Genomic DNA, 13,450 nt, shown 5'->3' with positions numbered 1-13,450 from the left:
AAAAAATGAAATCTGAAGAAACAGCCTCTTACTGAATGCTTTGAGGTACTTCACTTTACTGAAGCTGGTGCAAAGGCAGTATGTTATCCTGTGTGTGCGCATTTGTGCCATACCTGGCTGACTTTGGCTGGTGTAAGAACCATGTCGAGGACGCCCGACCAGCCAGCAATCACTCCTGTGGGGACTGCATAGGCCAGTGCTATCATCAGGAACCGCAGATTGCTGAAAGAGACATTAAACATGTCAATCACAAGAAAACAAACTATATTATACTATACATCATCCAGCCTCCAGACAGAAATTTCAGCACATTTGTAAAATCTATCAATGTAATCTTGGGAAAAAGAAAAAGATTTGAGACCAAAAGTGTTTACAGTATGTACTAATTAATGAGAGATAGTATCTCACTGAATGCTACAATTTAACATGCAGTTATCCAGATCTTTCATACCTTGAAAGCATCTGGGTTTATTTCAGTCCTAAAATAAATAGTATATTAATTGCGTATTGGTGTATTACTCCTACCTCTACTCTTACTTTAGCAAAAACAGATGATTATCTGATATTTATTCGTGTACCTCTAAAGACTTCTGCATATAAATGTGAGAGCTTGGTCACTTGATTTAATTGAAAGGATATCCTCTGCAGAATCACTGAGGGGTTCATAATTATAATCCAAGCACTAAATGTTACTAATTGCATGAATGCATAATGCCGCCTCCAATTACAGCCTACATCCCAGCAGCAGCGGCCCGAGATGAAACAATGAAAGCAGCATAACGTGGTGTGTCTTTCCTGTCCTGTTCATTGATGTCTGGAGGTCTGCCATCAGCTGTCATCCCACCTGACACGCACAGCCACACGCACTCAAGTGCTTCTATCTTTGTCAGGGTACTCACTGACATTAATGCATTCTGTAAATCCTGTGTCTAACATTATATACTTGCCTCCAACACTTGTCCCAGACTAAACTTAATGCTAGCCCCAACTGTAAACGCCCAGCGGTTCATTGAAATTGTGCCAGACAGTGACAACTAGCACAAACTACTCCTGCTACTTGCCAACCTTACTCAATCTTCACTCACAGATTTACTGACCAACATTACTGCAACTTGCTCCTATTCCACTAAACAGTTGTGAGCGCGCCCCGCACCCCCCACAATGTGATTACGCAAACAGATTTTGTCCTCACAACATGGATAATACACAGCACACACAGGCACACCACTTTGGCTCATCTCCCTGTGCCTGTCACAACAGAAAACCCATCCCTGTTCAGAGCACAGAGAGATAAGAAGCAACATGAACACTGGTGGGAAGCTGCCAACATTAAGCTAAAGGATCTAAAATAAGGACCAAAAACTCAGAATTAGGAATTTGAATGATCACTCAGAATACTCTGAATTCTTGGCACTGCACTGTAAAGCTTAACAGTGTGTGACATGTACTCGTTCAATGACTCAATTATAAATTGTCCATAAGGCAATAAAAATAATGACTGCAACCAGTGACTGCTGTTATAGCTGGAACACTTTCTATCACATGAACCTGTTTCAATAGCAAACCTATAAGAGCCTTCCTGCGTTTGCCATCTTACATTTCAGGTACTCTCATGAGAAAACAGTGTAAACACATTTTTACACAGTTGCTGTTAAACCATCTATTGTTATTACTCCACTCTCTAATGAAAGTCAGATCTTTGATACTGTTATGTCTGTCACTGCATAACAATGTGGTTTAAAAGAAAAAGAAAAATGGATTGCTTTTAATTGTAAACTCCTCAAAGACAGCCACTCGTTTGCAATTAATCACAAATGTGACGGGGTTTGAGGTTATAGTTAAGTGCACGTGAGCCACTAGTGTGTGCATTTATTGTTTCATTAGCTGCAAAACAATGTTTAATTGTTTTTAAAAAAAAAAAAAAAAAAAAAAAAAAAAAAAAAAACTGTAACAATTGCTCAAAATTAAAAGCTATAAATGCATCTTTGATTTGAGGTAAATCCATTTGTAGATAATAACCGTTCATCAGTTCACTGGAATCAAACTGCAGCAGCAGGAATCTAAATGCTACAGCAGACATGAGGCTGACACAAGCAGTTTAGCTCACAGTGAACTGTTTGCAAAAAGGGAGAAAATTAATAAAGTGTATGTGCATTTATGTATGTGTGCCCAATATACATTCAAAGTTGATCCATTTAGAATATATAACACCTCTCCAATCACATGAAAGTCAAATACAATCACTTGGAGCACAAACACCCACACTAATCACCTTCGCCCAGTGAGGTGACATGGTGATTTAAAAATCAGAGCCACATCCTCAACCCAAACAATGTGATTAGAATCACTCAGTGTCTGACAAATGAGGCAGGGCTGGAAGCAGATTCACAGATTGTTTTCTTCTCCTGCTGTTGGTTTATGGACACCGGTAACTCTTACATTTATTCTGCCCCTGCTTTATTATAATGCAGCCAGCATCCTGAACGGTATCAAGCAGGGACATCTGGATAACACTTTGAGGCCGGCATCGCCCATATGCTTCAAATGCAGACAAAGTTCACAAATACACACAAACTACAGAGAGAGAACTTCCCAGGACAAACTACCTGTACGGCCAAAGTAGTGTTGCTGTAAACAAATCCACAGCCCTTCCCTTTCCTGACACCGGTGAACCTCACACAATGAATCGCTTTATTGGAAGAATGCTTTGATTATACATGAAAAAACAAACGCCGCCAGTCTCTCAGCTGCAGACGGCTTGTCTCATCTTAAGCAGTATGAAGCGGTTTGGCCTTGGACAGAGTACGTAGGGACAGTCATAAAAGCCCTGTGACAAAGTACTCCCCCTGCTTTTCCTATTAGCACCCTTTTCATTAACCTTGCCACAACAACAGGAAATCCATATCCATGCATTTTTTTCCCCTCTAAAGATGAGCTTACTTAGATAACCAAATGCAAGCAGGCAGACACCATCTATTGGTAAGTTTTTTCTCCTCTCCACTTCCTGCTGGGGATGAAATATTTCCAAAGGAGTCTCAAAGCTGCCGGTGTCATCAGCTAAGTGTCCTTGGCAGAACCGGCTGGAGCGCAATGCATCAAAATGACAACTTTCAAAGTGAGTATGACTGGGGGTGGGAGGAAGGGGTCATTAATAGTCAAGCTTCGGCCTGTTTAGTATCACCACACCGGGTGATGAGAATACAATGATAACTTTGCACCATGTGTGGAGACATCCAGGTTTCTAATTAGACTGCTGCTGTGGCAGCAGATGTGAACAGCTGGAAGCACTCATCAAGCTGAAGATCGTTAACCAGTGCTCGGACCCTGACAGATAAATGGATGAACAGATACATCAATAGATAAGCATCAAGCTTAATGGCAAGTTAGCGGGTACCTGCCATCACTGTGAAGGCTACAAAATGCTGCGCGAGGTGCACTATTCAAATCTGCCATCTTGGTATCGGGCCCAATACCAAACAGTTCCTGTCCATACAGGACCAATTCCCTGTCTCTATCAGTCCAACTACCAATTATTCCACATGGTGGATTATCAGCTACTCACAGCAAACCCCGGCTTGAAGATACCTAAAAGTGATGCAAAATGATGTTACACAGTGAGGTAAAATAAGTTCAAACAGCCAAATTCTTTGATCCGCCTGTAATCAGGGTGAGAAACACTACTGAACACAATAGTAAACAGTGAAACCTAAAACATCTGGATACGTTTCATGGAAAGCTGCAGTGTGGTTAATAAATTACAATTAGAGTCATATAAGAAGTTAAAATTTCACTAAGTAAAGCTTTAAAGTTCTCAAACTAAGGCAATCGTTTTGTCTAACTGCTCTATGAGTGCACAAGGCCACAAAGACTCAAGTCACTTTTCCTGCTACATGCCCAGTCCCTGCAGGACAACTGTACGGCTTGATGTTGCTGGACTGAGATACAACATGTTGCCCAAACAGGTCACTGGAAGCCTGCCTATCACAAGTGGAACAGAAACCCTCACAGCTAGATGGCCTAGTTAAGTTGGCCAGAAACCTCTGCACGGATGAGCATGTGCGCATGAATAAAATGTGTCAAAAAACACGTATTAGATAGATATCAGCCTGATCGCATAGGTTTCTGAACTCTTTAATGAGTTAAACCTGTCTGTGCTGGTCAGAGGCCTGTGGAAAGTCTGGCCCTGTAGTGAAGCCATTTCTTACTTCAGGGGACCGAGAGTAGCCAACCAAGCTGGGCCAACTTCCTGGCTGCCATCATCCAGCTTTTTCCCTTCTCTTCACCCTTCCCCAGCCTTAATCCAAACTATGGCCACTGCCACAGGCCTCATTTCTTTACAAGCCAGGGCACTGATTCTGGGGCAATGCTGTTTCCTCGTGGCCCAGAGGATTACTATCCCCATGGTGGAAAGTTTGAAGACATATAGGGATATGGGGCTGCAAGGTTTATAATAAAGTGTTATTTAATCATCGTTTCTAGATTGCCGTGTAGACCTCGCCTGTACCCTTTCCCAGGGTGGGGGAAGAAAAAGCCCACAGAGAGTCAGATCCTCAACATAACAGAACATCTCTCTTCTTCTCCAGCTACATGCATCAGCTGTGTCTCTTGAGAGTTATTGTAAGTAACTAACCCTCACAGTGTAGATGCAGGGTGATGTCTTTTTTCAACAGTGGCCAGAGCTTAGTGACAAATCTAGAGCGAAGGCTGGAGTTTCTTTGATAACAGGCCAGGCAGATGGTGAGTGCCAACTGTAACATAAGATTCTGTCACTTTCTGAGACAAGAAGCATACTTTGCATCACCAAAATAGACTGAATGTATCCACAGAGCAGAATAAATGCTTCAAACAGGCTAACAACTGCTCTCTTAGAGACCGCTTTCATACAAAATAGCACCGCACGAAGCCAAGTCCAAATACACATCTTTTGTAATCTATTTAAAATCAAGGACATATTAAATTAGGCCTCTTGAATAAGGTTTTGAAAGAATGGTCTCAACATCATCTTTCACATGATTTTGGACTACCAGAAGACATCATCTATGTGTGCATTGGACTTTACCTAAGAAGTCTGCAGATGCTGCTCCTGTAACTGAGTCTCTGGCTTGCAGCAGCCACGCTGGGAGGCATTGGTGGGCGTGCAGGGAAATAGAGCAGGACTGCTCCAAAAAGCACAGCAATAGCAGCCAACTCTGCCGGAGCACAGCAACGTAGAGGAAAAGAGACATACATGTTATTTTCAAAGATGAGACAGTCAGTCCAGTTTGACATTTTAAAAAAAGGTCACCGTGACATCTAGAAGTCCTCTGAAGCCATCCCCGTGATGAACATAACAGCCCACTAGACAAGACTGTAGAATAAATGCATCTAACAAAACGATGCAATCTGACATAGCATCAGCTGATATCACAACTCGTCTCTTAAAAAAAGCAATGCATTTACTAAAAAGCTCCATTGTAGCCACATTAGTGGGTCGCTTTCATTCCATCATATGATAAGTGATACAATATCAGCTTACTTCTTATGTGACTCCTTTTTACTTCTGAAAACCTGCAAAACTTTTGATTCACAAAAATGTATCCGCTTTGCCCTTAAGAAATTAATAACAATACTACCTTAGGTTAAACAAAAGCCGCTGCCTCAATCTATTACAGCATGCCTGTTTCTCTTTTCAGCATGCTTTTAATTTTCTGAATCAGTTAAGCATATCAGCCCTAAAAAGCCATTATTCAGAGACGCAGTTATGAAGATTATAATTGGTGTTTTTGGTGTTTGTGCAATATTCTTGGATCCTTTCGCCTGATTGTATTTCTGTCCCTTGACGGGGCTGACATGATGTCGAAATGATGCGATATCGATCCAACTTGCCCTCAGAGGCTCTTGCTTTTTCTTAGTACCTGCATACATTACTAGCTGGATCCTGTCCCGGATGAAGATGTCGGAAACCGCTGCCGAGATCGTGGTTAGTGCCTGAGTGTCATTGGGAGCTGGAACTATCAGAGGTCCCACTATGAATGAAGCGGCGCCTCCAAGGTAGGAGAAGAGTGAGGCCACGGCTGTTGCTGTGGCTCTCTGATCAGGGGCAAACCATGTGGTGGACAGATAGGGGCCGGCGCTCATCATGGTGGGGCCGGCTAAACCATTAAGCAACTGACCTCCGTGTATCAACCTGTAAAAGAAAAAAAAAAAAACGTTCTTATTTAGAAGACATACATGCCTCATATCAAGATGTGCCAGGAAAACACTTCTCTGATATCCCATTGAAACAAACAAAACGGCAGCAGCAGAGCATCACCCTCAGTATCCCTATTAAGTTCAAAATAAACTAAATAAGGACATAAAGTAATGAGGCATTTCTTTTGAGCACCTAAAGGAAGAATGACAGGCGAGGGAATAAAAATAAAGGCATAATTATCCCAGAGGAGTCAAGTAACCACCTGCCCCTGAAGTTTCTTTCTAACTTCTGCACCTTCAGACTGAATTGTGTGAGACAGATGTATTCTGAGATGTCCCCGGATTCCACCAGCACCCCCACCACCCCACGGCCCCCTCCAGAACTGTCTGACCGAGACAGCCAGCCGCTGGAGACGGCTCACGGCTGATTGATTGTCTGTACGCTCAGTAAAGACTCCCTGGCTCAGCAGGGAGAGAAGAGAACGAGAGAGGAGAGGGGGACACGTGAAGATGTTGGGTTAATTCTGAGCTTATGCCATTTAAAAATCTTCTATAATATTGACTGAAAAAATATTATCAGTATCAAAATTATTAGATTTTACACTAACACTTAATATAAAAAAATTCCTTGAATGGCATTTTGTTTGACAAAACCTTTAATTCTAATACTGAGCCCTGTCGAAACAAACTAGTTTATGCCTGCTTTATGTCTAAAGCAGGCATAAACTAGTTTGTTCAGTCTCCACTGTGCTGACATGTCTCTGCCCTCTAACTCGTTCTAACTTTGGAGTCCACTGCCTCTGGGGTTCACAGATAAATGTGTCACAGCAGAATACAAAGTGCTGTGGTCAGTGACAGGCTGATTGGAGAATAACTTGTTCACCCTCTATCTTCTTCCCACATCTCAGACCTGCTAACATCCCCTCCTACACACCAACACCTCCTAAAATACTCTGTGCCTCATACTTTTTATTCATCCCACCTCTTCTTTCCTTGTTTCTCAGTCTTTATCGCTAACTGGGTATGTTTTCAACACTGACACTGAATAACCTGGTTATCCGAGTCCCCGTTTACACGATTCTGACATCATCGAGCTTCTCTGATCTGGTCATTTGCGTTGGTGCAGACATGTCTTTGACTCCTCCGCATCCAACGTGTGTCATTTCTGTACCGAGTGAGTTAACTCGACAGGATGCAGATGAACCCAGTGCCAGGACACTGCTGTATTTACAGCTGTCATTTTCTTCATCTAATTATGTGAGAGGGGAAGTGTGAGCAACAAGCAGTAAAAATTTATCCTCATTATTGGCGTCACACTGTCATTTTCACTTAAGCATGTAGGTTATCATTACATCACTTGTCATTATGTTTTCATTGACTTAACTACATGATTTCTATCAAAGAGTCTCCCTATCATTACTTCTTAACTAAACATAAACACCAGATTCAGCAAACGAGGTGTTGACAGAGCAGCCAGAACCAAAAATAAGTGGTCTTCATGCTCTCAAGCACCAAATGTGCTTTTCTATCTACCCTACTGCATAAAAACCTCTTGAAACATTCAGAAAATGATTTGCAGCAACAGAGACTACTTTGGTAGCTCTGCATCTTTGATTTGGCAGATTTTTTGATTTTCAATCTCCCCGGGATCTAAGCAGGGATCCTCTGCTTGTGTAAATGTGTAAACCACTACACTATGGAGCCACTGGTATAATCTCTGTATGATTAAGACTTGTGTGTACTGGCAAAAACAAAATCTACAGCTGCAATAGTTGGCATCTTATTGTGGCCGTCCTCCATTTGGATGGGTCAGTGTGCAAAGATGGCAATGCAGGTAGCACGAAGCAAGCAGGTCTATGAATTAGGCAGCACGATGTGAGCAAAAGCTAACATTTAATTTGTATTTTATGGTAACAACGACATGATTTATAATATGTTCTTGATACATATGACATTTTTTTACCTACCACACCGAGCCTTTGAGTCAAGCTGTCTGTCTGTCATTGTGTCTGTTGAATTGAAATCGAGAGCTACCCGGAGCCAACTAGCACAACAGTCCCAATCAGGTTTTTGGGCGCACGTACTGATTACGGTCTTATTCAGGACTCAAAAGGGTGCAGACAGAGTGGTCCTGTCCACCTGCTGTACTAGACATTTTCATTAGATGATGATTATTCCAAACCTGGCACTCTAATCAACTTTCTCCAAAAAAACAAAAACAAAACCGACATTTAAAGAGACAAAGATACGCAGCATAATTTACAACAGTAACTGTGACCTACAGTGATCTCATTTTGAATCTCACCAACAATCGAAGCAGCTCAACTGTTTTGTTTTTAAATTGCATTTCATGCACAATACAAACCAAATTAAAACTTATGGAATCAACTAATAACCTGAACAGTCGACGGTGGCTTTCAGCACTTCACACCTTTTAAAAAGTTTGACAAAGTTTGGTCAGTAACCAGCCTCGCTGTATTAGATTAGAGAACAGATGAGACTAAAAAAAGTGCCTTTAATATGACAGGTGATGAGGACGGATGGTGACTAACACGAGGATGAGCGGTCACATGAGACTGCACTGTGGCTGGCGAAGCAAAGAGAGGGAATAGAGCAGCTTTTTCAAGAAGAGATGATTAATCACTATTTATGAACCCTGTCAGACTGAATCTGATTGAGAATGAGACAAAGAAACCTGCACTACAGCGAAGTCATTTGACTGCTTCTGCTCTGCCTGAGCTGACAGACCAAAATTCAGCCATCACAAAAAGGCCAAACCAATTCCGCCTTGAAAATGGCACCATCGCAATTGTTGGAGTAATACGATGGGATCCACAATTTTTTTTTTTCTGATGGCCAATCAGACATTGTCGGAGTGAGTCTGAGATGTAACTGATAGACGCTAATCACACAGCTGGTCTGTATTCGAATTCATAACACAGACGGAGATTGAAATAGCAACAGAAACTAGTAGATGCATGAAAAGCCAGGAAAATGAGAAGGGTTTGAAAAAAGAAAAATAACCTTTGATTTGAGAGCAGAACTAATCACAGCAAGGTCTAATCAGTGACTGCCAATTCAACAGCACCTTTTATCTCCTTGACTGAACCTCACAAAACAAACATTTTTTAAATGTGGCTTCACAGAAGATCTCATTTAAAAAAAAAAGAGAGAGAAAGTTCCACTTTTCAGTGTTCAAACATTCACAGCTCCCTTTGATTTTCAAAAATGGATCTTAAAACCTCAAAACAAAGAGACGCCTTACTTCCTCAAGAGGTTATCATAAAAACAAAGAGGTAATCGCCTTTTTAAACATGAAAAGGAATCTGGAGCAAACAGATCTGCAGGGGGTTACTGAAGGAATGTCACGGTTTCTAAACCTGGATAGACGTCTCCTCAAACTATTGTTTGATCCCGCCTGCAATGTCCTTGAACACCATATCCAAACTTCAGGAATCTGAAAAACTTAACTGCTCCATTATGTCGCGATTCCCTCTCTAAGGTAATCTACATCATCATCCATCTGATAAGTATCCTCTGCATGACAGGCAGGACATTCATCAGCGACACCCGTCAGTAAACAAAGCCCTTGCATTTTGATCACTACTGCAAAGCAAAGAGTGACCTCTACTGGTGATCCAGCTACATTAAGCTTTGAGTCTCTACAGTTCTATAATAATCCAGTATGCCGTTCATCGCCTTAAGATCTATGACCTATAACATTTAATATGCAAATTAAACTGAACTGTGACACACTAACATTTGCCGTGTGATTCATGTCCTCTTTGCTTTCGCCATCCTATCTTGTTTTCCACTTTGAATGCCGTATCTAAAGAGCTGAAGGTCGCAGCAGAGCAGCATAACTCTCATCGTGGTACGGGTGCACAGCGGGCAGCGTTAAAAACTCTTAGCTCGACCTGAGCGGACATAAAAACTTGATATGTCATGGCTGGATTCAGCAGAGGTGAAATTGAAAGCTTGCTTGTGTGACTGGCTTTTGGACTGAAGTGACACTCGAGCAACAGCGAGAGGCAAGTTGAAAACTTCTAACAATACTGCCCTCGAGCGCGTCCAAAAAGAAGAGGAAGAGCTTGGTATTTTATTCCATTTCCTCTTTACAGTAAAAGCCTTTTGCAACATTAGCGTGGTCGAAATATGTGTGCATGCACGTGCTTTGGGATTTATTTTTTTAAATAATTTATGTCAAGTCAAAGTTATGCTTTGTGGAGATGATATTTTTACCTTCAGCTTACAAGATGTGATTAGGCTAAAAACCACTTCAGCTTCACAGACCAACACTCAACGATGCGCATGCTGTTGTTAAAGTTTAACAATTGAAGCTGAGTTTACATGTCACTGCTGGAGGTATATGAATTTGCAACTGCATTTTCAAACTGAAAAAGAGGAGAGACACCGACCATTACCAGGCAGAGACTAATAAAAATGATAAATAAGAAATATGGAAGTGTAGAATCCAGTATTGCTGCCCTCTAAGAACTGAAAGTCAGGATATAGGATGCAGTCTCTTCTGAATCTGTTTCTAAATAATTTAAATCCACCAACACTTTAGTAGTGTAAAGACACTGGAGTGCTCTTCATTATTCTGAAGTTATGTCTTTAAATTTAGTGCTAAAATAAAAACTTCAGCTCTCTACAGTCTCTCGAACAACAACAACAAGAAAAAAAGATTCCATAGCTCTGTTTGCAGGCCAGATTTAGGTCACTGTCGCTCTTTATTGGAGACTTTTTTTTAAGGCCATATGGTAGCTTTGATGAAGCTCAGCTTTTACTGCATGAAGACAGATTTCCTGACAAGAAACTCCTTTGCTTTGGTATTTGTCCCTTTTACATAACAGGTAGTTCCAAATGGGAACATCCCTGTCTCAGCGAGAGTAATTTGCCAATGAAAACACATTAATAATATTAAGCTTTTAGGTCACACTGTAATCTATCAAAGGTCAGTTTCCCAGATAAGACATCTGCCCACATCTGCACATGGCCCAAATGTATTGCATCTTTCTTTTAAGAGGACTTAGGCTACTCCTGATTTAAAGCTTTAGGGTTATTACAAACAGGCTGACAAAAATACAAAAACTCAATTTTATAATCATAAATTAAAGTTGCAAAGCTTGATATTTCACTCCAAACTGTAAATACTTTTTTGGGACAGACTATCGCCTGGAGATCGTGGTTATATCAGTTATTCTCCTTGTACACTGCCAGGAGCTTTTCCTGCCTTATTTCTTTCTTTAGGCTGTATCACTATATTAGCAGCTAGGTTTTCTTAGTGCAGCCTCACGAGACAGAAAAAGAGAAACAAATTAATTTATCTGCTCTTTGAAAGCCAAAACCTATTTTAAAAAGCTCCAACTGCATAAAGTGAAAGTGATATGTGACTTATTCCATGGAAATATGATTCTCTTTATTCATTATAACATACTGCCTCATTGTGAAGCCCAACAGGAATCATTACACAGATTACCACCAAAAATATTCAAGGAAATTAGATTTTTTAAGGCACTGTATAATTGAAATGACCTTCTCTGAGCTCTTACCCTTTCTAAAAATGAGAACACTGAACTCAAGTGAAAATGAGAATGAAAGTGGGAAACTGGTTTCCAGCAACAGCCTGTCAAAATGCTGTCTGATAAGTGAGAAAACTGCCAGCAAAGACACCAAAAGAAGCAAAGCGTCCACACAGTGTTGATCTGTCCTTCACAATCACATCCTCTGCCACATAAATAGTCTCATTGTCTCTATGCAGTTACAAATCTGCATATCAAGAATGAAAAAGAAGCACGACCTCAGCTTCAGTACAAATGCATACAGTACAAGACCCTAAGAGGCCACTTTTGTGCAGACATTCATGATTTATTGACTTTAGTAACTCTCTGATTTTTCCTGTAGTGATATCAAGAGGTTGATAATTACTGTTTGTTGTGTTGCGATATGTGACCTTTTGTCCCTTCAGTGCAATTTGAAATGTAATTACTTTATTATTCTGTCCAATACTTTTGCTGGTGACCATCTTGGAACATTTAGAAAGCACAAAAGTGACATGACAACAGAAAATTATGGACCTCTGACATCTGTGCATGCCATCTTGATTAACTGTTACTGATTAAATGATTCATATTTCTTCTTTTAAAAAAACTGAATGGAAACAATTATATGAAAAAAAGTTTAGTTTTTCACGTACTGCCAAATCCCAATTTGTGTAATCTTGTCAAACGCATTGCACGCATTGGCAAACATCACACAAGGGTAACTTTTCCATGGTCCTAAGTAACTTTGGCCAGTAGCTCATTTCATTTTCAATGAAACGCTGTGCAAAGCTGGTCCTAAAATGATTACGGCACTCACTCAGAAAATTTGCCTAAACTGAGTTATGGAGACTATAGAACCTGTATAACTGCAGTGCAGCTCATGAGTCACTTTGCACCGCCTTTCCAAAATCTTTCAAATGATCATCATCACACTTGCATCGTGCCGCCATCTGCTACCTTAATATTTACACGGGCTTCTTACCATCGTCTCAAAGGCTGGCCTGTCAGTGGGATACTTCTTAGAGCTGCTCCTAGCACCATGAAGAGGGTAGAGAGGAGGAGGGATGCTCGCAAACCTGGAATACACAACACACTGCATCAACACCGACGTGTAAGAAAAAGTAAAGAGACAGCAGTGAACATGGTAGGGATTTCTCAATTTCTGCTATGACAAAGGATTATTTCTGTTCTTATTGAATTAGTTATCTAACAATAAAAAGAAAAAAGTAAAAACAAAATCCAGTTTCCTGGAGCTATAAGAGACTATAAAATAAATAAATAGATAATAAGCAAAGAATGATAACAGAGGAAAGCAGCAAATTAACACATTTTAAAATCTGGAACAAATATTTTACATAATTACCTTGACCAAGGAGATTATGTTTTTGGTAGTGTTGATGTCAGTCTGAGAGCACGAAAAGTTATGAATGAATGCTGATAAAACTCTGAAGGGGTGTAGAGGGGGGTCAGGAAGTACTGCATGAAGATTAAAACATCCTGTCACTGCTGACCTCTGACCTCTCCTTCAAGATCAAAGTGATAATAATGCTACTTAAAACCATGTTTCTTACTGCCTTTGTTTGTATGAGGAGCATTTAAGAATTATGGGGATTAGGGCTGGGTCATATCATACCGTTCACGTTAATACCGGTATAATGTTAGGCAATGATAAGAAAATGAAATATCGCGATAGAAAATGGGTAAAATGTGCATGCGCAGTGCCTTAGTTTACA

General features: G+C 40.6%; 1 protein-coding gene across 1 annotated transcript in view; it reads right to left on the bottom strand.

Moving 5' to 3' along the window:
* Nucleotides 1-13,450, bottom strand: part of slc49a4 (solute carrier family 49 member 4) — a 49,060-nt gene that overhangs the window by 32,222 nt on the left and 3,388 nt on the right. Inside the window, exons 2-5 of the mRNA XM_004568966.6 lie at nt 12,700-12,793; nt 5,895-6,166; nt 5,060-5,189; nt 114-222 (exon numbers count right to left, since the gene is read on the bottom strand). Coding sequence (XP_004569023.1) covers nt 114-222; nt 5,060-5,189; nt 5,895-6,166; nt 12,700-12,793 — 605 coding nt within the window. The remainder of the gene's footprint in view (nt 1-113; nt 223-5,059; nt 5,190-5,894; nt 6,167-12,699; nt 12,794-13,450) is intronic.

This window comes from Maylandia zebra, linkage group LG16 (genome assembly GCF_041146795.1).
Source record: "Maylandia zebra isolate NMK-2024a linkage group LG16, Mzebra_GT3a, whole genome shotgun sequence".
In the NCBI taxonomy this organism is placed as follows: domain Eukaryota; kingdom Metazoa; phylum Chordata; class Actinopteri; order Cichliformes; family Cichlidae; genus Maylandia; species Maylandia zebra.
Note: the sequence above shows the minus strand (reverse complement) of the source record. Positions and strands in the feature narration are given on the sequence as shown.